Source organism: Rhinolophus hipposideros (assembly GCF_964194185.1).
Source record: "Rhinolophus hipposideros genome assembly, chromosome: 13".
Lineage (NCBI taxonomy): Eukaryota > Metazoa > Chordata > Mammalia > Chiroptera > Rhinolophidae > Rhinolophus > Rhinolophus hipposideros.
This window is the reverse complement of record NC_138059.1, coordinates 45,209,273-45,231,871: the sequence shown is the minus strand read 5'-3', so window position 1 is coordinate 45,231,871 and position 22,599 is coordinate 45,209,273. Positions and strand designations below refer to the sequence as shown.

Genomic DNA, 22,599 nt, shown 5'->3' with positions numbered 1-22,599 from the left:
TTGTGTTCCAGTAACCCTTATTTTACTTAGTAATAACTCCAAAGCACAAGAATAGTGATGCTGACAATTTGACGCCAAAGAAAAGTACTTCAGGTGAAAAGGTGAGAGTTCTCAACTAAATAAGAAAAAAAAAATCATATGCTGAGATTGCTAAGATCCACAGTAAGAATCAATCTACTCTTTCCCTGCTGCCGTGGAGTATCGAGGAGGCAGAGGCTTGGGTGCATTCAAGATTCGGCTCCACTCGTAATCCACCGCCATGGACGAGGAAGGCATTGCTGCTCGAGGTGTAATGGACGTAAATACTGCTTTATAAGAGGTGCTGAAGACCACCCTCATCCATGATGGCCTAGCACATGGAATACACGAAGCTGCCAAAGCCTGAGACAAGCGCCAAGCCCATCTTTGTGTGCTTGCATCCAACTTAATGACCCTATGTACGTCAAGTTGGTGGAGGACCTCTGTGCTGAACACCAAATTAATCTAATTAAGGTTGATGACAACAAGAAACTAGGGGAATGGGTAGGCTTCTGTAAAATCGACAGAGAGGGAAAGCCCCGTAAAGTGGTTGGTTGCAGTTGTGTGGTGGTTAAGGATTATGGCAGAGTCTCAGGCCAAGGATGTCATCGAGGAGTACTTCAAATGCAAGAAATGAACAAATAAACTTGGCTTTTGTTTTTCAAAAAATTAAAAAATAAAAAGAATGAATCTGCTAGCTGTGAAGAAGAAAAAAGAAATCTGTATTAGTTTTACTGCTACATCTCAAACTGCAGAAGTTATAGCCACAGTGCATGATTAGGTAAGATGGAAAAGGCAGAAAGGCATTAAAATTGTGAGTGGAAGACATAAACAGAAAACATATATATACATACATATATATTTACATATCTATTTATATATACACACACACATACACACAGACATATGGTGCGGTACTATCTGTGGCTATAGCTTCAGGGATCCACTGAAGGTCTTGGGAGGTATCCTTTGTGGATAAGGGGGGAAGCTACTGTATCATGCTAAACTAACAACATCATTATGGTATTATGATAACGTGATACTGTAAAATACCTTGCTAACACGAATCAAAAGATAGCAGGAGAAGATATTTTAATTCCAGACAGAGCAAACTTCAAAGTAAGAGAAGTTATCAGGGATAAAGAAGGACATTATATACTGGTAAAGGTTCAATTCTCCAAGAAGACATAACGATTCTTAATGTGTATGTATCTAACAACAAAGCATTAAACTACATGTGACAAAAACAAAACTGTAAATCTACTATCATAGTTGAAGACTTCAACACCCCTTTTCTCAGAAATGAATATATCCAGCCAGCAGAAAATCAGCACGGACATAGTTAAACACAACTACACTATTAATCAACTGAATATAACTGATATCTACAGACTACTTCATCAAACAATGGCTGACTACACATTCTCAAGCTTACATGGAACATTCACCAAGATAGACCATAGTCTGGGCCATAATACACATCTTAACAAATTTAAAGAATAAAAACTACGAGGTCGGATAATTAAGTCCATGAACTCATCCTAGAAAAAATGCTACATACCTCATCGCTGAATATCACTACAGTCACTTTCAAAGTACTCCCCTTGGGAAGCTACTCACCAACACCAGCGCCTAGTCCACCCTTCAAAGAAATTTTGGAACTCTTTTTCTGGAATGGTTATCAGAGCTGTTGTCTTATTATGTTTGATGTCCTGAATGTCATCCAAATGTCTTCCTTTCAATATATCCTTCATCTTCACATGAGGAAGAAAGTCATTGGGCTCCAGATCAGGTGAGTAGGGAGGGTGTTCCAATACAGTTACTTGTTTACTGGCTAAAAACTCCGTCACAGACAGTGCCCTGTGAGCTGGTGCACTGTCATCATGCAAGAGCCATGAATTGCTGGAGAAAAATTCAGGTCGTCTAACTTTTTACTTCCAAATAGTAAACTTGGTTAACTGTTTGTCCAGTCGGTACAAATTAATAATGAATAATCCCTCTGATATCAGAAAAAGGTTAGCAACATTGTTGCAAAAAATTTTCGAATTTAATTGTCAGACTTTGTATACAGTGTTTGCTTCCCGTGGAATTAAACTAGAATTTAATAACAGAAAGATAACTGGGAAATCCCAAAATACATGGAGATTAAAGAATAAACTTCAAGATAATACATGGATCATAGAAGAAATCTATGGGTAGGATGTAGCAACAATAGTGCTTAGAGAGAAATTTATACTACTGAATACATATGTTAGAAATAAATATCCTAAAATCAGTAATTTAAGTTTCCACCTTAAGAGAGTAGAAAAAGAACAAACTAAATGCAAAGTAAGCAAAAGAAAAGAAATAATAAGGGTTACAGGAGGAATTAGTTAAATTGAAAATAGGAAATCAACAGAGAAAATCAATGAAACCAAAAGCTGCTCCTTTGAAAAGATCAACCAAGTCTATAAGCCTCTAGATAGGCTAACTAAGAGAAAAAGAGAGAGGACACAAATTATTAATAACAGAAATGAAGAGAGAGCACCACTACAAATCCCATGGACATCAGAAGGATACTAAAGAATACTATGAACACTATATGCCCACAAACTTGATAACCTAGATAAAATGGACCAATTTCTTAAAAGACAGATTCTGACAAAGTCACAGTAGAAAAAGATGATCTCAATAGGCCTATTTCTATTAAGAGAAATTGAATCAATAATTTAAAATCTTCCAAAACAGAAGGCACCAGGTTCAGATGGGTTCATTGGCAATTTGGACTAAACATTTAAGGAAGAAATTATGCCAATTCTTTATAATCTCTTTCAGAGGATAGAAGTAGGGGGTATACTTCCTATTTTATTCTATGAGTTATTAACTTAATACTAAAACCAGACAAAATATTACAAAAAAGGAAAAATACAAACCAACATGTCTCTTCAACATATATACAAAAATCCACAACAAACTATTAGCAAAAACTTGCACGTGAATGTTTATGGCAGATCTGCAAAGGCTATGTATTGTATGATTCCAATTATAAGACATTCTGGAAAATGCAAAACTATGGAGACAAAAAAAGAGTTCAGTGGTTGTCAGGGTGTGGCAGAGGCCATGAATAGGCAGTTTTTTTCATTTTTTTTTTAGCAGAGTTTTAAAAAAGTAAAAAATGTGTATGATATCATAATGATGGATATATGTAATAATATTTTTGTTAAAATCATAGAATGTACAATGCAAAGAACGAAACCTAATGTAATCTATTGACTTGAGTGATTATGATGTGTCAATGCAGGTTCATCCTTCGCAAAAATGTACCATTCTGGTGAATGATGTTGATAATGGGGAAGGCTTGCATGTGTGAGGAAGCAGGTATATAGGAAATCTCTGTGCCTTCCTCAATTTTGTTGTAAACCTAAAAGTGCTGTAAAAAATAAAGTCTTGGTGACGTCATCAAAATGGCGGCATGAGGTGATCCTCTGGAAATCTCCCCTGGAATTTACAACAAATTGAAAAATTATAACTCCACAAAGGACGCCCTGCACAGCAGACAGGCAAGACGAAGAGGCTCACTACTGAATTCCCCTAAAGGTGGGCAAACTATTGCGTGAGCAGGGAAGGAGGGAAGGGAAAAGTGCGGAGATGGGGCCGCACAGGCTCAGGACGCAGACCTAGCTCAGTGCTCCAAGCTCGCTGCATCCCGGAACTACTGCAGCTGCAGGAGAGGGAAGAACTCGGACTACTAGGGCTCCATTTATGGCCCACAGGGCTGAGGGGACAGCTAACAACACGGCTGAACCCAACTCTAAAGGCAGAGATCTCAGAGTAAAGACTGAGGAAAGAAAGATGAAAACAATGGTTTAAGCCCTAACTGCCATAGAGAATGGAAGCCTTAGGCACTGAGACTAGCCGATCCCTCATTACCCTCCCATAGCTCAACCCACCCCTACCTGTCCAGTGCTAGAAGTGGAACAGTAGCAGTGTCAGATCAAAAGAACAGAATATTTGAAGTTCTGAGAACTGTGGTCTGCAGACACAGATTCGTAGCCCAACAATTTCCAGCAAAAGGGAGGGAGCTGTGGAAGCAGGAGTGGCTGTGGTGGTGGTCGCCACCACTGTTCTGGGCCACCTCTCACAACTCACCCTGCTCCTATCCCCACCTATCTGGGCAGATCCCTGCAGAAGTAAACAGAACTGCTGAAACACAAAGGCTCTGAATTTGGTGCAGGAAGAGCTTTGGAACTTCAAAAGCTCTCCACATACCCACACGGACGTGGCGCCCTATAACCCAGGCTAATGGCTCACAAGGAGAAGCCGCCTTCCAGAGAATTCCCCCAATGTGAGAGCTGGAATAGTGCAGAGAAAACAACACTATAGTGTGAGAGAGAAAAAAAGGCTACAGTTGAAGAGAAAATAAAACATTATACCAACACGTACTGGAAAACAAAAGAAAGACTTCTTCTTAACAACCTGTTGCAGAACAAACTCCTGTAGATGTCTAGGAAGAGAAATAACAAATCATTAGTTGCCATGAATAACCAAGGAAACAAGAAAGCTCAGAAAGAAAGTGAAAAGTCTCCAGAAAATGAACTTAAAGATATGGCAATATGTGATTTAAATGACAGAGAATTCAAGATTGCAGTTCCGAAAAAACTCAATGAGATGCAAGAAAACACAGAAAGCCCGTTTAATGAATTCAGAAACACAATCAAAGAACAACATGAACATTTTACCAAAGAGATTGAAATTTTAAAAAAGAACCAAATAGAATTTCTGGAGATTAAAAACTCAATAGAAGAAATTAAGAATGAAATAACCAGCTTAGGAAGCAGAGTTGACCAGATGGAGGAAAGAATCAGTGACATTGAAGATAGAAACCTGGAAATGACATGGATGGAAGAAGAAAGAGACTTGAGACTTAAAAAAGATGAAAGAACTCTACAAGAACTTCCTGACTCCAAGAAAAACAGCAATATAAGAATAATGGGCATACCAGAAGGAGAAGAAAGAGAGAAGGGAACAGAGAGTATATTCAAACAAATAGTCGATGACAACTTCCCAAACTTGTGGAAAAAACTGGATTCTCGAATCCAAGAAGCAAATAGAACACCTAATTACTTCAACCCTAACAGGCCTTCTCCAAGGCACATTGTATTGAAGCTCTCAAAAATCAACGACAAAGAAAGAATCCTCAATGCAGCCAGGGAAAAGAAGACTGTAACCTACAAAGGAAAGCCATTAGATTATCATCAGATTTTTCAGCAGAAACTGTACAAGCCAGGAGAGAGTGGAACCAAACATTCAAACTATTGAAAGAGAGAAATTATGAGCCAAGACTAATATACCCAGCAAAGATATCCTTTAGATATGAAGGAGGAATAAAGACCTTTCCAGACATACAGAAGCTGAGGGAATTTTCTAATACACGACCTGCACTACAAAAAATACTAAAGGAGGCTATTCGACCACCATCACCAGGGACAATTTGAGGCAACCAAAACATATAAAGGGGGAGAGTAAAGGCCTGAACCAGAATATGGAAATGGAGAAAGTAGGCATGCTGAAGAAAATGGAATACTCTAAATATCAAACTTTCTTTTACATAAACTTAATGGTAACCACTGGAGAAAAAAATCCAGAACTGAAATATATACTGCAATAAAAGAAGAAACAGGGGGAAACATCATAGAATACTACCACAGAAATAATAGAAAACAACAGAAAGGCAAAGAAACAATGGAGACACAGTCTTACCAGAAAACTAAAGATAGAATGACAGAAAATCCTCACGTATCAATAATCACCCTAAATGTAAATGGACTGAACTCACCAATAAAATGGCACTAAGTAGGATATTGGATGAAAAACCTAAACCCAACCATTCCTGTTTCCAAGAGACACATCTCAGCTACAAAGACAAGCATAGATTCAAAGTGAAAGGGTGGAAATGGACACTCCAAGCAAATGGTATCCAGAGAAAATCAGGTGTAGTCATACTGATATCAGATGAAACAGACTTCAGGGTGAAAAAGGTAACAAGAGACAAAGATGGACATTTCATAATGGTAAAGGGGACTATACAACAAGAAGACATAACAGTCATCAATATTTATGCCCACAATCAGAGAGCACCAAAATATACCAAGCAGCTACTAATAGAACTAAAGGGAGAGATTGACGAAAACATAATTATACTAGGGGATCTAACTACATCATTGGATACATCATCCAAACAGAAAATAAACAATGAAATAGCAGCCCTAAATGACACATTAGATAAAATGAACATAATTGATGTTTATAGAGCATTTCATCCTAGAACATCAGACTATACATTTTTTCTACTGCACATGGAACATTCTCAAGGAAAGACTATATTGGTACATAAAACCAGCTTCAGGAAATTTAAAAAGATTGAAATCATACCAAGCATATTCTCTGATCACAAGACTTTGAAATGGGATATCAACTGCAAAAAGAAAGCAGGAAAAAACAAAAATAAATGGAGATTAGACAGCATAGTTTTAGAGAATGACCAGGTCAAAGAAAAAATTAGAAGAGAGATGAAAAGATACACAGAAACAAATGAGAATGAAAATACATCCTACCAAAATTTTTGGCATGTAGCGAAAGCAGTTTTAAGAAGGAAATTTATATCATTACAGACCTATCTCAAGAAACAAGAAAAATCCCAAATAAATAACCTCACATTACACCTTGAAGAACTAGAAAAAGAGTTGGGTCATAGAAATGGTGGCAGCGGGGTGCCCTTTTTGAATTCTCCTCCAGATTTTCTGGCAATCGGGACATATAACCCATCGAGGAGTTCTTTGCTCATCACGCAGAACAGCAGGGAGACTCGAGGAAGAATTACCTGAAGCTGCGCACTGATTGCGAGCAGGGGAGGAGGTAGGACAACGAAGTGGAAACACGCTCCCCAATCCCCACGGTAGAGCCGCGGGCGTGCAGCGTGCCCACAGCAGCAGCAGCAGGCAGCACCCAGGGCTCTAGAGACCCACGGGAGACCAGGGTGCAGCGGAGAGCACAGGGGCCAGGAGGTGGGCCCTTTCCCTGTGTTCCACAGCTGATCGCTCCCGCCAGGGCAGGCAGCTCTGGGCCCTAAGGCAGACAAAGAACACAGATGCCACACCTGGGCCCCTCACCCCGCTTTTTGAATCCTACTCCAGCCCTTCCAGAGACTTAAACTGACCCCTGAACTGAGGAGTAGTGTTAGATTACAATGGGGCGTCTGTGCTGAGGCACTGGAAGATTGGCAGCCAACTCTGACCTTCAGAAGAGTCTGGGAGGAAGGGATTTTTGCTGGACTAGGAGAGAGGAGACTCCTAAAACCCGAGCTGCCACCTTTTCGGGCCTGCGGGAGGAGTGTGACACGGCTGGCCTGGGAGAGAGAAGACCCCTCCATCCCTAGCACCCATCCTTTCTGGCTGGCCTGGGGCGGGGCAAGGGCAACTGCGGAAGCACTCCCTGAATTCAGCAGTAAGCTGCAGAGGCAGCTCCCGGCTTTCAGCAGCTTAGAAATCTCCCGCCCGCCCCCTCCCACACACCCACAAAAGAAGGGCCCTAAGACTCAGGAGTATTGGGCACAGGGCTGGTGGAGCTACTCCCAGCGTGCATTTGTGCAGGAAAGGGCAGAAACTGCACGGACTCTCTGAAAACTGTCATCCAGACCCCTCAGCCCCTCGCATTTAAATCTACACTCCCAAATTCACTCTGAGCACCAGGTGACCGGCGCTGCCTGCGCAATAGGCAGGGGACTCTGGCACAGCAGAGGACAACCTGGAGATTACTTGGTGGGCTTAAGCCAAGACTGGTGCTGCTTCCTCTTTTGCTTTGCTTGGTTTTTTTTTTTTTTCCTTTTTCTTTCTTTTTCCCTTCTTTCTTTCTTTTTCCATTTTTGTTTTCTTTTCTTCTTTTTTCTCCTTTTTTTGGTTTTGTTTTGTTTGGTATTTGTTTTCTTTCTTTTTCTCTTTCTTTCTTTTTCCTTTACTTTCTTTTTCCTTTTTTGTGTTGTTTTCTTTTTTTTTCTTTCTTTTTTTCTTGTGTTTGATTTTTGCTTGGTTTTTGTTTGTTTTTTTTCGTTTGTTTGTTTTGTTTTGCTTTGTACTGTCTTTATTTCTTTGATATCTTTGCCTGTGTTGAGTGTGGGTTGTTGGTTGTTTTTTCCATGTGAATGTACATGATTTTTTTGTTTGTTTTTGTTGTTGTTGTTGTACTTGGTAATTTGATTTGTGCTGAAACTGCCTTAACAGGGCCCAGCTTAAGAGGCAGAAGATTCAACATATCCAGAAGCCAACTCTAGACCAAACCAGAGTACTACCGGGTTTGACCTACAAGTCACACACCCAGGGGGAATTCTCTGAAGGCACAAGAGCCCATAGAGGCCAAACCTCATTTAAGTGGCCAACCCTCACCAAGCAGAACACCCTGCGGTGGACAGAGCCAAGTCTCACAACTAGTCAGCCTAGGAGTTAAACCCACCTAGTCACAAGCAAAAAGCAATTAAAGTTCTTCTGGAACAGGACAATATATACAACACAAGAGCCACCTTTGGAGCACATGCAGAGGAGAAGAACAAAGTAATCCAAGTCAAATATAAAGGACACATACTACATAGAATAACCCAGCAAGAACTAAGCACTCTTGGGGATCTATCTAACATATCAAAGCAAACACAGAAAGTCAGTCAGAATGGAGAGACAAAGAAACAAGTCCTAAATAAAAGAACAGAAGAAATCTCCACAACTGGAACCAAATGAAGCAGAGGTAACCAACCTGTCAGAGACAGAGTTCAGAACACTGGTGATAAGAATGTTTAAGGAGCTTAGAGAAGATATAAAGAAGGATGTAGAAATCATAAAGAACAACCAGTTAGAACTAAAAAAGGATGTAGAAATCTTAACGAACAACCAGCTAGAACTAAAGAACACAATTACCGAAATTAAGAACTCACTTGAAGGAATGACCATCAGGTTAGATGAAGCAGAGGATCGAATCAGCGACTTAGAAGACAAGTTAGCAGAGATCACCCAAACTGAACAACAGAAAGAAAAAAAAATAAAAAACAATGAAGATGGTTTAAGAGACCCCTAGGATAACATCAAGCGCAACAACATGCACATCATAGGAATACGAGAAGGAGAAGAGAGGAAGCAAGGGATTGAGAACATATTTGAGGTAATAATGTCTGAAAACTTCCCTAACCTGATGAAGGAAACCAACATATAAGTCCAGGAAATGCAGAGAGTTCCAACCAGGATAAACCAAAACAGGCCCACACCAGGACACATTATAATTAAAATGGCAAAGCTTAAAGACAAACAGAGAATCTTAAAAGCAGCAAGAGAAAGGCAGTAGGTTACATACAAGGGAACTCCCATAAGGCTATCAAATGACTTTTCTGCAGAAACATTGAAGGCCAGGACGGAGTGGCAGGAGATACTCAAAGTGATGGAACACATAGGGCTACAACCTAGATTGCTTTACCAGCAAGGCTATCATTTAAAGTTGATGGAGACATAAAGAGCTTCCCAGAAAAGAACAAACTGAAGGTATTTATTACAACCAAGCCAGCATTGCAAGAAATACTAAAAGGATTTCTGTAAATAGAAGAAAGATGAAAACAATCTACGACAAATTTTAAAAATGGCAATAACTATGTACCTATCAATAATCACTTTAAATGTAAACGGATTCAATGCTCCAATCAAGAGACATAGGGTGGCTGAGTAGATAAGGAAGCAAGACCCTTGTATATGCTGTATACAAGAGACTCATCTCAGATCAAAAGACGCACACAGGCTGAAAGTGAAAGGTTGGAGTAAGACATTTCATGCAAATGGAAGTGAGAAAAAAGCTGGAGTTGCAATACTTATATCTGACAAAATAGACTTTAAAATGAAGAACATATTAAAAGACAAAGATGGGTACTATATAATAATAAAGGGATCAATCCAACAAGAGGACATAACCCTAGTAAACATCTATGCACCTAACATAGGCGCACCTAAATATATAAAACAGGTACTGATGGACATAAAGACAGAGATCAACAGCAACACTATCATAGTAGGGGACTTCAACACACCTCTGACAACAAGGGACAGGTCCTCCAGACAGAAAATCAATATGGAAACAACAACCTTAAATGATACTTTGGAGTAGTTGGATTTAATTGATATTTTCAGAGCATTTCACCCCAATGCTGCAGAATACACTTTCTTCTCAAGTGCACATGGAACATTTTCTAAGATAGATCATATGTTAGGACACAAAACAAGCCTTGATAAATTTAAGAAAATTGAAATCATACCAATTGTCTTCTCTGTCCACAGTGCTATGAAATTAGAAATGAACTACAGGAAAAAAAAAACCAGGAAGACACACCAATTCATGGAAGCTGAATAACATGTTACTAAATAATGAATGGGTCAAGCAGCAGATCAAAGAAGAAATCAAAAGATATCTCGAGACAAATGAGAATGAGAACATGACGACCCAAAATCTATGGGATGCTGCGAAAGCAGTCCTAAGAGGGAAGTTCATAGCACTGCAGGCCTACCTAAAGAAACAAGAAACATCACTAATTGACAGTTTATCATCACACTTAAGGGACCTGGAAAAAGAACAGCAAAATAAGCCCAAAGGGAGCACAAGGAAGGAGATAATAAGGATCAGAGCAGAAATAAATGAAATAGAAACCAGAAAAACAATACAAAAGATCAATGAATCCAAGAGCTGGTTCTTAGAGAAGATAAAGAAAATTGACAAACCTTTAGACAAACTCATTAAAAAAAGGAGAGAACCCAAATTAATAAAATCAGAAATGAAAGACAAGAAGTGACAACAGACACCACAGAAATACAAAAAATTTTAAGAAATTACTATGAGCAACTATATGCCAACAAATTTGACAATCTGGAAGAAATGGACAATTTCCTAGAGGCGCACAACCTTCCAAGGCTAACTGAAGAAGAAACAGAAAGCCAGAACAGTCTGATTACCATCAGGGAAATTGAATCAGTAATCAATAATCTCCCAACAAACAAAAGCCCTGGACCAGATGGCTTTACAGGTGAATTTTTCAAAACGTTCAAAAAAGAATTATCACCTATTCTCCTCAAGCTCTTCCAAAAAATCCATAAGGAAGGAACTCCCAAACACTTTTTACGAAGCCACTATCACCCTGATCCCAAAAGCAGACAAAGACACCACAAAAAAAGAAAACTACAGGCCGATATCTCTAAATGAACATAGATGCAAAAATTCTCAACAAAATATTAGCGAACAGAATTCAGCAATACATTAAAAAGATCATACACCACGATCAAGTGGGATTCATCCCTGGTATGCAGGGGTGGTTCAACATCCACAAATCAATTAATGTGATACACCCCATTAACAAAATGAAAAATAAAAATCACATGATCATATCAATAGATGCAGAAAAAGCATTTGATAAAATACAGCAACCTTTTATGATAAAAACCCTTAAGAAAGTGGGAATAGAGAAATCATATCTGAACATGATAAAGGCCATATATGACAAACCCACATCTAACATCATACTCAATGGGGAAAAGCTAAACCCATTCCCCGTAAGATCAGGAACAAGACAAGGTTGCCCACTTTCTCCACTTCTATTTAACATAGTGCTGGAAGTTCTAGACACAGCAATCAGACAAGAGAAAGAAATAAAAGCCGATGGGACCAGGGCCCCTCACAGGGAAATTGACGACTGTCCTCCAGCTCCCTTCGGGAAGCCACCTGCCTCAGTCTGTCTCTGACACTCCCCTGAGTCATCCTCCGTCCACCGGAGCCAGAATTTGGAGTCAACCGGCCCCAATCTTGCCTGGCAGGAGGAGACACAAGGAGAGAACAGAGACCCCAGTTTGTAAGGGATGTGAAATCAGACGGACTGCTGTACTTCAGTTACTATCATCGTCTGAAATCAGAAGGGCAACCCCAACAACTGGCTGGCAAAAGATGCCTGTGATCAATATTGAAGATCTGACAGAAAAGGACAAGTTGAAGATGGAAGTGGACCAGCTCAAGAAAGAAGTGACACTGGAAAGAATGCTGGTATCCAAGTGTTGTGAAGAAGTAAGGGATTATGTTGAAGAAAGATCTGGGGAAGATCCACTAGTAAAGGGTATCCCAGAGGACAAAAATCCCTTCAAGGAGCTCAAAGGAGGCTGTGTGATTTCATAAGTAATAAGTAATAGTAATAATAATAATAATAATAAATTTAAAAGTCTTTGGAATATCTTGAGCTTTAATGACAATATTAATGTTTGATCATATATAACAATATTAAGCATGTACATGAAATTTTAAATTTCTAAACATAAACTTTTAATAAAAATTGGGATGTGATCATGAAAAAAAAAAAAAAAATAAAAGCCATCCAAATTGGTAAGGAGGAAGTAAAATTATCACTATACGCAGATGACATGATACTATATATAGATAACCCTAAAGACTCCACCAAGAAACTATTAGAACTGATAGATGAATTTAGTAAAGTAGCAGGATACAAAATTAGTATTCAGAAATCAGTGGCATTTGTACATACCAATGATAAAATATCAGAAGGAGAAATTAAGAAAACAATTGCTCCAAAGACTATAAAATATCTGGGAATAAATCTAACCAAAGATGTAAAAGATCTGTACCCAGAAAATAATAAGACACTGAAGAAAGCAATGACAGAAGACGTAAACAGATGGAAACACATTCCATGTTCATGGATAGGAAGAATTAATATAGTTAAAATGTCCATACTGCCTAAGGCAATATACATATTGAACGCAATTCCTATCAAACTACCAACGACGTTTTTCACAGAAATAGAACATATAATCCTGAAATTTATATGGGACCATAAAAGACCCCGGATAGCCTCAGAAATCTTGAGAAATAAGAACAAAGTGGGAGGTATAACGATACCTGATTTCAAACTATACTACAAGGCTACAGTAATCAAAACAGCATGGTACTGGCATAAAAATAGACACATAGATCAATGGAACAGAATAGAGAGTCCAGAAGTAAATCCATGCCTATATGCCCATCTAATCTACGACAATGGAAGCAAGAATGTACGATGGGGTAAAGACAGTCTGTTCAATAAGTGCTGTTGGGAAACCTGGAGAGACACATGCAAGAAAATGAAGCTGGACCACCTCCTCACACCATATACAAAAATAAATTCAAAATGGCTTAAAGACTTAAATGTAAGATCTGAAACCATAAAATATCTAGAAGAAAATATAGGAAGAAACTTCATGGACATTACCCGGAGTAAGATTTTCACTGATATATCCCCTCGCGCGAGGCAAGTAAGAGAAAAAATAAACATGTGGGATTACATCAAACTAAAAAGTTTTTTCACAGCAAAGGAAACCATCAATAAAACAAAAAGGGATCCTATTGAATGGGAAAGGATATTTGTCAATGGTATATGAGATAAGGGATTAATATCACAAATCTATAAAAAACTTACTCAACTCAACTCCATAAAAACAAACAACCTAACTAAAAAATGGGCAGAACACTTGAGGAGACATTTTTCTAAAAAGGACATATAGAAGGCAAGGAGACATATGAAGAAATGCTCAACCTCACTAACCATCAGAGAAATACAAATAAAAACCACAATGATATACCACCTCACCCCAGTCAAAATGGCTATCATCAATAAATCAACAAACAACAAATGCTGGCGCGGATGTGGAGAAAAGGGAACGCTTGTACACTGTTGGTGGGATTGTAGATTAGTGCAGCCACTATGGAAAACAGTATGGAGGTATCTCAGAAATCTGAAAATGGAACTACCCTATGATCCAGTAATTCCACTCCTAGGCATCTATCCGGAGAAATCCAAATCTCCAATTCAAAAATCTGTATGCACTCCTATGTTTATTGCAGCACTATACAAAATAGCCAAGATGTCGAAACAACCGAAATGCCCATTGGTAGATGACTGGATTAAGAAGCTGTGGTACATTTATACAATGGAGTATTATGCAGCCAGAAAGAAAAAAAGAAATCTTATCATTTGCAACAACATGGATGGATCTAGAGAACATTATGTTAAGTGAAATAAGTCAGAAAGAGAAAGACAAGTACCATATGTTCTCACTTATACGCGGAATCTAAAGAAAAGAATAAGTGAATGAACTAATCAGAAACAGTTTTGGGGACAAAAAGAAAAAACTGAGAGTTGTTAGATGGGTGGGAGTGGTGTGGGGATAAGGGGAAAGGTGAAGGGATTAGGAAACAGTTGGTAAGCACAAGATGGCCTCAGGGTTTTTGAAAATTAACTTGGGGAATGTAATCAATAATGTTGTAAAGATTTTGTTGGGTATCCGATGGACACGTGTCCCATTTGGGAGACCACCTCAGGGATACTGTAGATGCCTGATCATGGCACTGTACACCAGAAGCTAAACAATAATGAATGCCAACTATAATTTTATATATATAATGTGATGGCTCGGTGTGAGGTTGGAGGGATAGTGGATGGGGGGAGGGGATTCACAGTGGGAGGGATACAAATGATGAATATCTAAGTATTACCTTGTTGTGTACACCTGAAACATGTTCGGTGCAAGGTCGGAGGGATAGTGGATGGGGTGAGGGGTGTTCACAGTGTGAGGGATATAAATGATGAATGTCTAAGTATTACCTTGTCGTGTACTCCTGAAACTAATAAATTAAAAAAAAAGACTTCAGTATATAGGTCAACATACAAAATCAGTTGCATACTTATACATTAGCAAGAAACAATCTGAAATGAAACTAAAGAAATAATTCCATTTATGATAGCACATAATAAGGAAATACTTATGTATGAATTTAACAAAAGTACAAGACTTGTAGACTGAAAACTATAAAGCACTGCTGAAAGAAATTAAAAATCTAATTAAATGAGAGGACATCCCACGTTTATAGATACGAAGATTAAACATTGCTAACATGGCAATTCTCTTCAAATTGATCTACAGATTCAACATAATCCCTATCAAAAATCCAGTGGGTTTATTGCAAAATTGACAAGCTGATTCTATATTTATATGTAAATATAAGCGACTCAAAGTTCCCAACATAATCTTGAAAAATAAAATTAGAGGACTCTCACTCCCAGATTTCCAAATGTCCTAAAAAGTTGTAGTAATTAAGATCATTGTGGTACTGACATAAAGACAGACATACAGATTAATGCAGAAGAACTGAGAGTCAAGAAACAAATACTTATATTTATGGTCAATTGATTTTTGACAAGGGTGCCAAGAAATCCCATAGAGAAAGAATAATCCCTTTAGCAAATAGTGCTGGAACAACTATATATATACACACAAAAGAATGAAGTTGGGCTCCTGCCTCACACCATGTACAAATATTAACTCAAATGAGTCATAGACCTAAATGGAAGTGTAAAAATTATAAAATTCTTAGAAGAAAACATAGGAGTAAACCATCATAATGTTGGATTAGGCAACAGTTTCTTAGATGTGATGCCAAAAGACCAAAAGCATGTGACCAAAAAAAGAAAAGATAAATTGAACAGCATCAAAATTGTAAACTTTTGTGTTTCAAAGGCTACTATTGGAAAAGTGTGTGGTGGGGGTAAGGTTAAAGAACAGGAAAAAATGTTTGCAAATCATACGTTGGTTAAGATGTGGAGAAATTAGAGCTCTTATACATTGCAGGTGAGCATGTTAAATGGCGCAGTTTCTTTGGAAAAGAGTTTAATTCCTCAAATAATTAAATGTAGAGCTACCATTATGACCCAGCAATTTACTCATAGATATATACTCAAGAGATATACATCCACAGAAAAACTTGTACATAGATGTTTACAACAGCACTATGCATAGCAGTGAAAAGTACAATCAACATAGATGTTCATCAACTAATAAATAAACTATGGTATATCCATATAATGGAATATTCTTTGGCCATAAAAAGGAATGAAATACTGATACATGTCACAACATGGATGAATCTTTAAAATATTATAAGTTAAAGAAGCCAGTCACAAAAGACCCATATGGTATGGTTTCATTTATATGAGATGTCTAAAACAAGAAAATCCATAGAGACAAATAGTAGATTAGTGGTTGTCACAGGCTGGGGGAAGGAAGAGCTAGCAGTCACAAAAATGTTTTAATATTAGACTATGGTTATGATTGCACAACTCTGTAAATATAATAAAAACTGTTGAATTGCATACTTTAAATGGATGAATTCTATGCCATGTGAGTTATATATCAATAAAGCTCTTTTGAAAAGGGGGGGAAGAAATGAGATAGATTCTCTTAGTATCTCTTCAGTCAAGCTCCAATGTCTAGATCTGAGTACTCAATAAAGAATGATGAGTATTTGATCTGTAATTCCATGGGTTCTGATACTATTTTACCCTTCACAATAAGTCAGAATATGAACAGGTGGAATGGCAAAGAATATAAAAGATCTGAATGTCAATTAGTAAGATTATCGGTAGTATGACAGGACTAAGCAGAAAATAGGACAAAAGACCTTGGGATCTCATAAGGACCACCAAGAGCTGTTTTATAATAAAAAGGAAATAAGGAAAAGCTAAGAGCTGGACAATTTAGATTAAAGGGTTTATTTAAGACTCATGAACACAACTAATGATTAAAACGTGATTTGAATTTAATGAGGGAGCACAGTTAAGAAAATTCTAAAGAATGGGCTATGGCCTCATTTATGAGGATACATTTAAAAAAGGATGTCCTCCTGTCATATATTTTGCGTCACAATAAGTATATTCAAATCATTGAAAAAGAGTAATTCCAACTTCTTTACAACATGAAGAAGGAAAGAAACTTCAAAAACTTCAAAACGAGTAACAATAATGACCCAATGAAAATGTGATGCTAAGTAGGTCAATCAATAAACCCATTTAACAGACTGTTAGTATGTGGTGGTATATAAAAGAAAAGCAGGGGAAATAGTCTCATGTGCTGTTGATGAAAAGGAGTTGTATATATCCAGCAAAGATCTCTTTTAGATATGAAGGAGGAATAAAGACCTTTCCAGACATCCAGAAGCTGAGGGAATTTTCTAATACACAACCTGCACTACAAGAAATACTAAAGGAGGCTATTAGACCACCATCAACAGGGACAACTTGTGGCAACCGAAACATAAAAAGGGGGAGCGTAAAGGCCTGAACTGGAATATGGGAATAGAGAAAGTAAGCGTACTGAAGAAACTGGAATACTCTAAATATCAAACTTTCTTTTACATAAACTCAAGGGTAACCACTCAAAAAACATCCAGAACTGAAATATATACTGTAATAAAAGAAGAAACAGAGGGAAACATCATAGAATACCACCACACAGAAATAACAGACAACAACAAAAAGGCAAAGAAACAATGGAGACACAGCCTTACCAGAAAACTAAAGACAGAATGACAGGAAATCCTCACATATCAATAATCACCCTAAATGTAAATGGACTGAACTCACCAATAAAGAGACACAGAGTAGCAGATTGGATCAAAAAACTCAACCGAACCATATGCTGCCTACAAGAAAAGAAGTTGTAGTCTTCCCTTTGGGTTCCAACATCATTGACACATATGTACCACTCTTCTGGAGAAAGAATGCCATGCCACTCCATGTTTGTACACAGAAAAAGAGATGTGAGTCCCATATACCATTCAACCATTTAATTGGAAGAAAAGTGCAAGTTTACAAGCAGGGAGAAGGGCTGCACACTCCCAGGGATACCAGGCTAGTGAGCACAGAGCTGGGGAATCAATGTGTCACTGCGGATGGCTTTCTTTCTTTTTTTTTTTTTTTTAATTATTAGTTTCAGGTGTACAAGACAAGGTAATACTTAGACGTTCATCATTTATATCCCTCACACTGTGAACCCCCCTCCCCCCATCCACTATCCCTCCGACCTCACACTGAGCCATCACATTATATATATAAAATTATAGTTGGCATTCATTAATGTTTAGCTTCTGGTGTACAATGCCATGATCAGGCATCCACATTATCTCTGAGGTGGTCTCCCAAATAGGACGCATGTCCATCGGATGCCCAACAAAATCTTTACAACGTTACTGAATAAGTTCCCCAAATTAATTTTCAAAAAACCCTGAGGCCATCTTGTGGTTATCAGCTGCTTCCTAATCCCTTCACCTTTTCCCTTATCCCCAACCCCGCCCCGCCCCCGCCCATGTAACAACTCTCGGTTTTTTCTTTGTGTCCTCAAAACTGTCTCTGATTAGTTCATTCACATATTCTTTTCTTTAGATTCCGCATATAAGTGAGATCATATGGTACTTGTCTTTCTCTTTCTGACTTATTTCACTTAACATAATGTTCTCTAGATCCATCCATGTTGTTGCAAATGATAAGATTTCTTTCTTCTTTATGGCTGCGTAATACTCCATTGTATAAATGTACCACAGCTTCTTAATCCAGTCATCTACTGATGGGCATTTCAGTTGTTTCCATATCTTGGCTATTGTGTAAAGTGCTGCAATAAACATAGGAGTGCATACTGATTTTTGAATTGGAGTTTTGGATTTCTCTGGGTAGATACCTAGGATTGGAATCTTTTCAAAAGGAATCTAGCAAGCTTAATACAAGAGTCTTTCTCTACTGTCCCAGCAAAACCAAAGGTTAATAATCATCACAAAGACCTCTAATCATCATATTCACTATCTACTAGTTCATGGTCCTCATTCTGATTTAACACTGGGCATTTTCAACATCAGGAGTCTGGGATGTCTTCAATGCTCTAGACCAGGGGTGTCCAAACTTTTTTCAACGTTTTTCACCAAGGCCCATATGCGGTAAAATACACAAACAGCCAGGCCACTCACTCGAGGTGAAGTACGTATTGCCTCACCTGGTTTATTTAAGTAAACTAAATATATTTTTGGAATTTGCTGCGGGCCAATTAAAAATGGATTGCGGGCTGCAGTTGGCCCATGGGCCGCAGTTTGGACACCCCTGCTCTAGACAAAGATAAAAATCGTATGCCAGCTGTAATTACCAGTACCATCCAATAGGATAGGATAGTTTTATGCAACATGTTTATTGCAGAGGAACTTCTATACATGCGTCATTTAGAAGGCAGTGGTCACATTTCACACATGAATTTACATAAATGTTTGTTTTCTAAAGTATATGAGCATCAACTCCTTGTTGATAAGTGGGATGAGGGCCAGGGCAGCCAAAAGCATAGAAGTAAAAACCAACATGAATCAAGCTTCCCACAACCAGACAATTAAATTCAATACTAACACAGAATGCTGATTTATAATTTGATGTCTTTGCTTATTTTAGGTTACTATTAGTGCAACAATGTTGTTTATCAGTATTTTACAATTTTTAAGTATTCGTGCTTGCTTTCTTAGAGTGAGTGAGCCACCCTCTATTGAGTGCTTATTATATGGGAAGTATCATGCTAAACTCCACATACATAATCTCATTTAATCCTCCCATGTATTATGGGAAGTATTATAATTTCAATTTCGCAAATAAACATTATTTGCCCTAAGTTTCCCTCCTAAGTGGTGAAGTCAGCATTTGAATCCAGACCAGTCTGATTCTAGACAATCTGCTCTTTCAATTAGCAGCTGCCTCTACCTCTGCATTTTTAAAAGAAAAATGTCTCTTGGAAACAAGAGAAAGAAATGTCCTCACTGTAGTTTTGTTTAATGTTGGACATTCTCATTCCCTTATGTATCAACAAAACCCTTGCTAACAAAACCTGTTCCTCCTGTGTGCTTCCCACTCACTCTTCAGCTCCTTGTGAGCTAGCTTCCACCCTCACCACTTGCCTGCACCTTCTGTTCATAAAATTACCAAGGAATTCCTCGGCAATCCACTGCATATGTTTTCAGTCCTCATTTTTTAGGCTTCTTTGCAACACTAGACTTAGCTGTCCACTCCCACACATGAAAAATCCCCTATCCTGAGTGCCTACCATAGTGCATTTGGGTGTTCCTCTTGTATCACTAGGCTTTCCTCTTCAATCTCCTTGCTGGCCTATTTTTTTCTACCAGTTCTCCAATGCTAGAGGACCATAGATCTCGATGTCAGCATTTCTTCTACTGTTTGTGTCTACTATTTCCCTAATGTGACCTCGTCCATTCTCTGGCTTTAGATAGTTGCTAGCTGTGACAGAACACCTCTGGAAGGGGGTAGGGAGAAGAGGAGTAGGAGATACCCCCTATGACAAGGAGAGATGAGGGGATCTGCCGTTCATTGTATGCCTTCTAGTGCCTTCGGAGCTTAGCACCATGGTCAAATAGAACCTATTCAATTTAGCTAATAAAATGAATGTACACACAAATATACACATTGACCAGTTGTAGGCTGAAAACCCCCAAATATTTGCCTCCCACCCCAAATCCTCTGAATTTGAGGTTTGGATATCCAACTTTTTCACTTCACATCTGTTCTTGGATGTCTCATAGGAATCTCAAACTAAACAGCCCCAAACTGAATTCTCAAGCTTCCCTCCAATCCTGTTCTCATTCCAGTTTTTCTCATCTCAATAAATGGCCCATTATTCTATCAAATATGGAAACTGAGGTTTATTCTTGATATTTCCTTCTAGTTTACTCTCCCCACACACTCAATCTGTTACCAAGTCATCACACACATGTAGAATATGAACCTTTTTCTACATTTCCCAGTGGTGCCACAGGAGACTCAGGAGCCTGGACTGACTTAGATTACTGCAGTAGCCTCTTCCTGGGTTGCTCTGCTTCTACTAGGACCCTGTTTCACGTTCCCCCTCTTCCCAAACCATTTTCTATCCGACAGCTAATGCTGTCTTTCAAACAGGTAAATCTTATTTTGGGTCAGAGAGCAACCACAGCAAACACTATAGTCCGCTCATGTGGCCTACAAGACAGTGGTGGGCCTGCCTCTTTGGGTTCTCCTGCTGGCCTATACATCTTGGACACACTGGCTTTTCCCTCCTGTCCACGAGCTTTGAGAGCTAATCTTTCTTTTGCATGTAATTCTCTTTCATCTGCTTTTTACCTGACTAACATCTACTTATTTTTTTAATTTTTATTTTTTTATCAGTTTCATGTGTAAACATAGTTAGACATTTATCATTTATACCCCTCACAAAGTGATAACTCCTCTCCCTCAATCTACTACCCCCCTGACATTGCATACAGCTGTTACAGTTCCACTGTCTCTATTCCTTATGCTGTACTCCACTTCTACTTCTTGTGACTCTCTCTCTCTCTCCATACATATATATATATATATATATATATATATGTATATATACACACATATATGTATATGTATATATATAAAAAATTATAGTTGACATATATTTATGTATATAGACATATACATATATGTATATATATAAAATTATAGTTGACATTATTACTCAGCTTCAGGTGTACAGTGCAGTGATCAGGCATCTACAGCATCCCTGAAGTGGTCTCCCTAATATGACAAGTGTCCATCGGATACCTGGATAGAACATCCACTTATTTTTGAAGTGTCATTTAAAATAGTATTGCCTTAGAACACCCATCCTTGAATCCTCTAAACTAAATTCTGTCCCTTTTCTATTGGTCTCTCTCATGGTGTTCTACTTTTTCTTACCAGAGCACCTATCACAACTTATAATCATAAATATATTTGTTTTTTATTATTTTGTGTGGGACTCCATGAATGGCAAGAACAATGTCTGGTTTTATTTTATATATTTTTAAAATTTCTACTGGGGAATATTGGAGAACAGTGTGTTTCTCCAGGGCCCATCAGCTCCAACTCATTGTCTTTCAGTCTAACTGTGGAGAGCGCAGCTCAGCTCCAAGTCCAGTGGCCATGTCATGCAGGGACTCATGCGGGGTCTCTGGTCCCACTCCCCACGTAAGAACGCAGGATATGGTGAGGCCAAAAAGAAACACCCACGGAGCCACAGATAGAGGAGTCCTACCACTATATTGTCACTGGCAGCCGGGCAAGACACACGCAGTAGTATACACATGATCCGCAGTCCGCCATTCACTTCTTCTGCCTGCCAACCAACCAACCAACCAATCAATGTAGTCCCGGCAGTTATATCAGTAGCCAATTGGCTAACTGGTTACAGCTGACGGCCAACCAATCAGTCGATGGTCAGTCACCACCCGAGCCAGCACCTCCCCACACGAGGCAGAAAGACTGGAAACTGCCCTCTGGGACTCTGTCCCCACAGCCGTTTTCAATCTTCAGTTGCAGGGGGTGAAGCCCATTGTCCCATGTGGGAATTGAACCGGTTGTTAAGAGCTCATGCTCTAACCAACTGAGCCATCCGGCTGCCTCATAATGCCTGGTTTTATTAACCATTGCAGACCCAGAAACTGTCCCAGGAAAATGGTGGATGTTTTTTCTTATGGAAAAGTTGGAAAAACTATAAGACAAGAGACTAAAGGAAGAGTCAAAAGATAGCATGAGACTAAAACATCAAGGTATAGAAAAAGGAAAATGTGCTTCCTGAGTTCAGCCCAATGAATTAATTTCTATGAAACTATAAGGCAAGATAACTATTAAACTGT

At 38.5% G+C, this 22,599-nt stretch overlaps 2 protein-coding genes and 1 pseudogene across 7 annotated transcripts in view; 2 read left to right on the top strand and 1 right to left on the bottom strand.

Moving 5' to 3' along the window:
• Positions 1-22,599, bottom strand: part of SPIDR (scaffold protein involved in DNA repair) — a 575,751-nt gene that overhangs the window by 143,707 nt on the left and 409,445 nt on the right. The window lies entirely within an intron of this gene.
• Positions 260-655, top strand: LOC308506774 (small ribosomal subunit protein eS12-like; annotated as a pseudogene). The gene has a single exon. The product of its transcript is annotated as a small ribosomal subunit protein eS12-like (transcript).
• LOC308506775 (guanine nucleotide-binding protein G(T) subunit gamma-T1) lies at positions 12,007-12,358 on the top strand (the record flags this gene model as incomplete). Its single annotated transcript, XM_081070690.1, has 1 exon — positions 12,007-12,358. The coding sequence occupies one exon, from the start codon at positions 12,007-12,009 to the stop codon at positions 12,229-12,231; it is 225 nt and encodes a 74-aa protein (XP_080926816.1). The 3' UTR covers positions 12,232-12,358.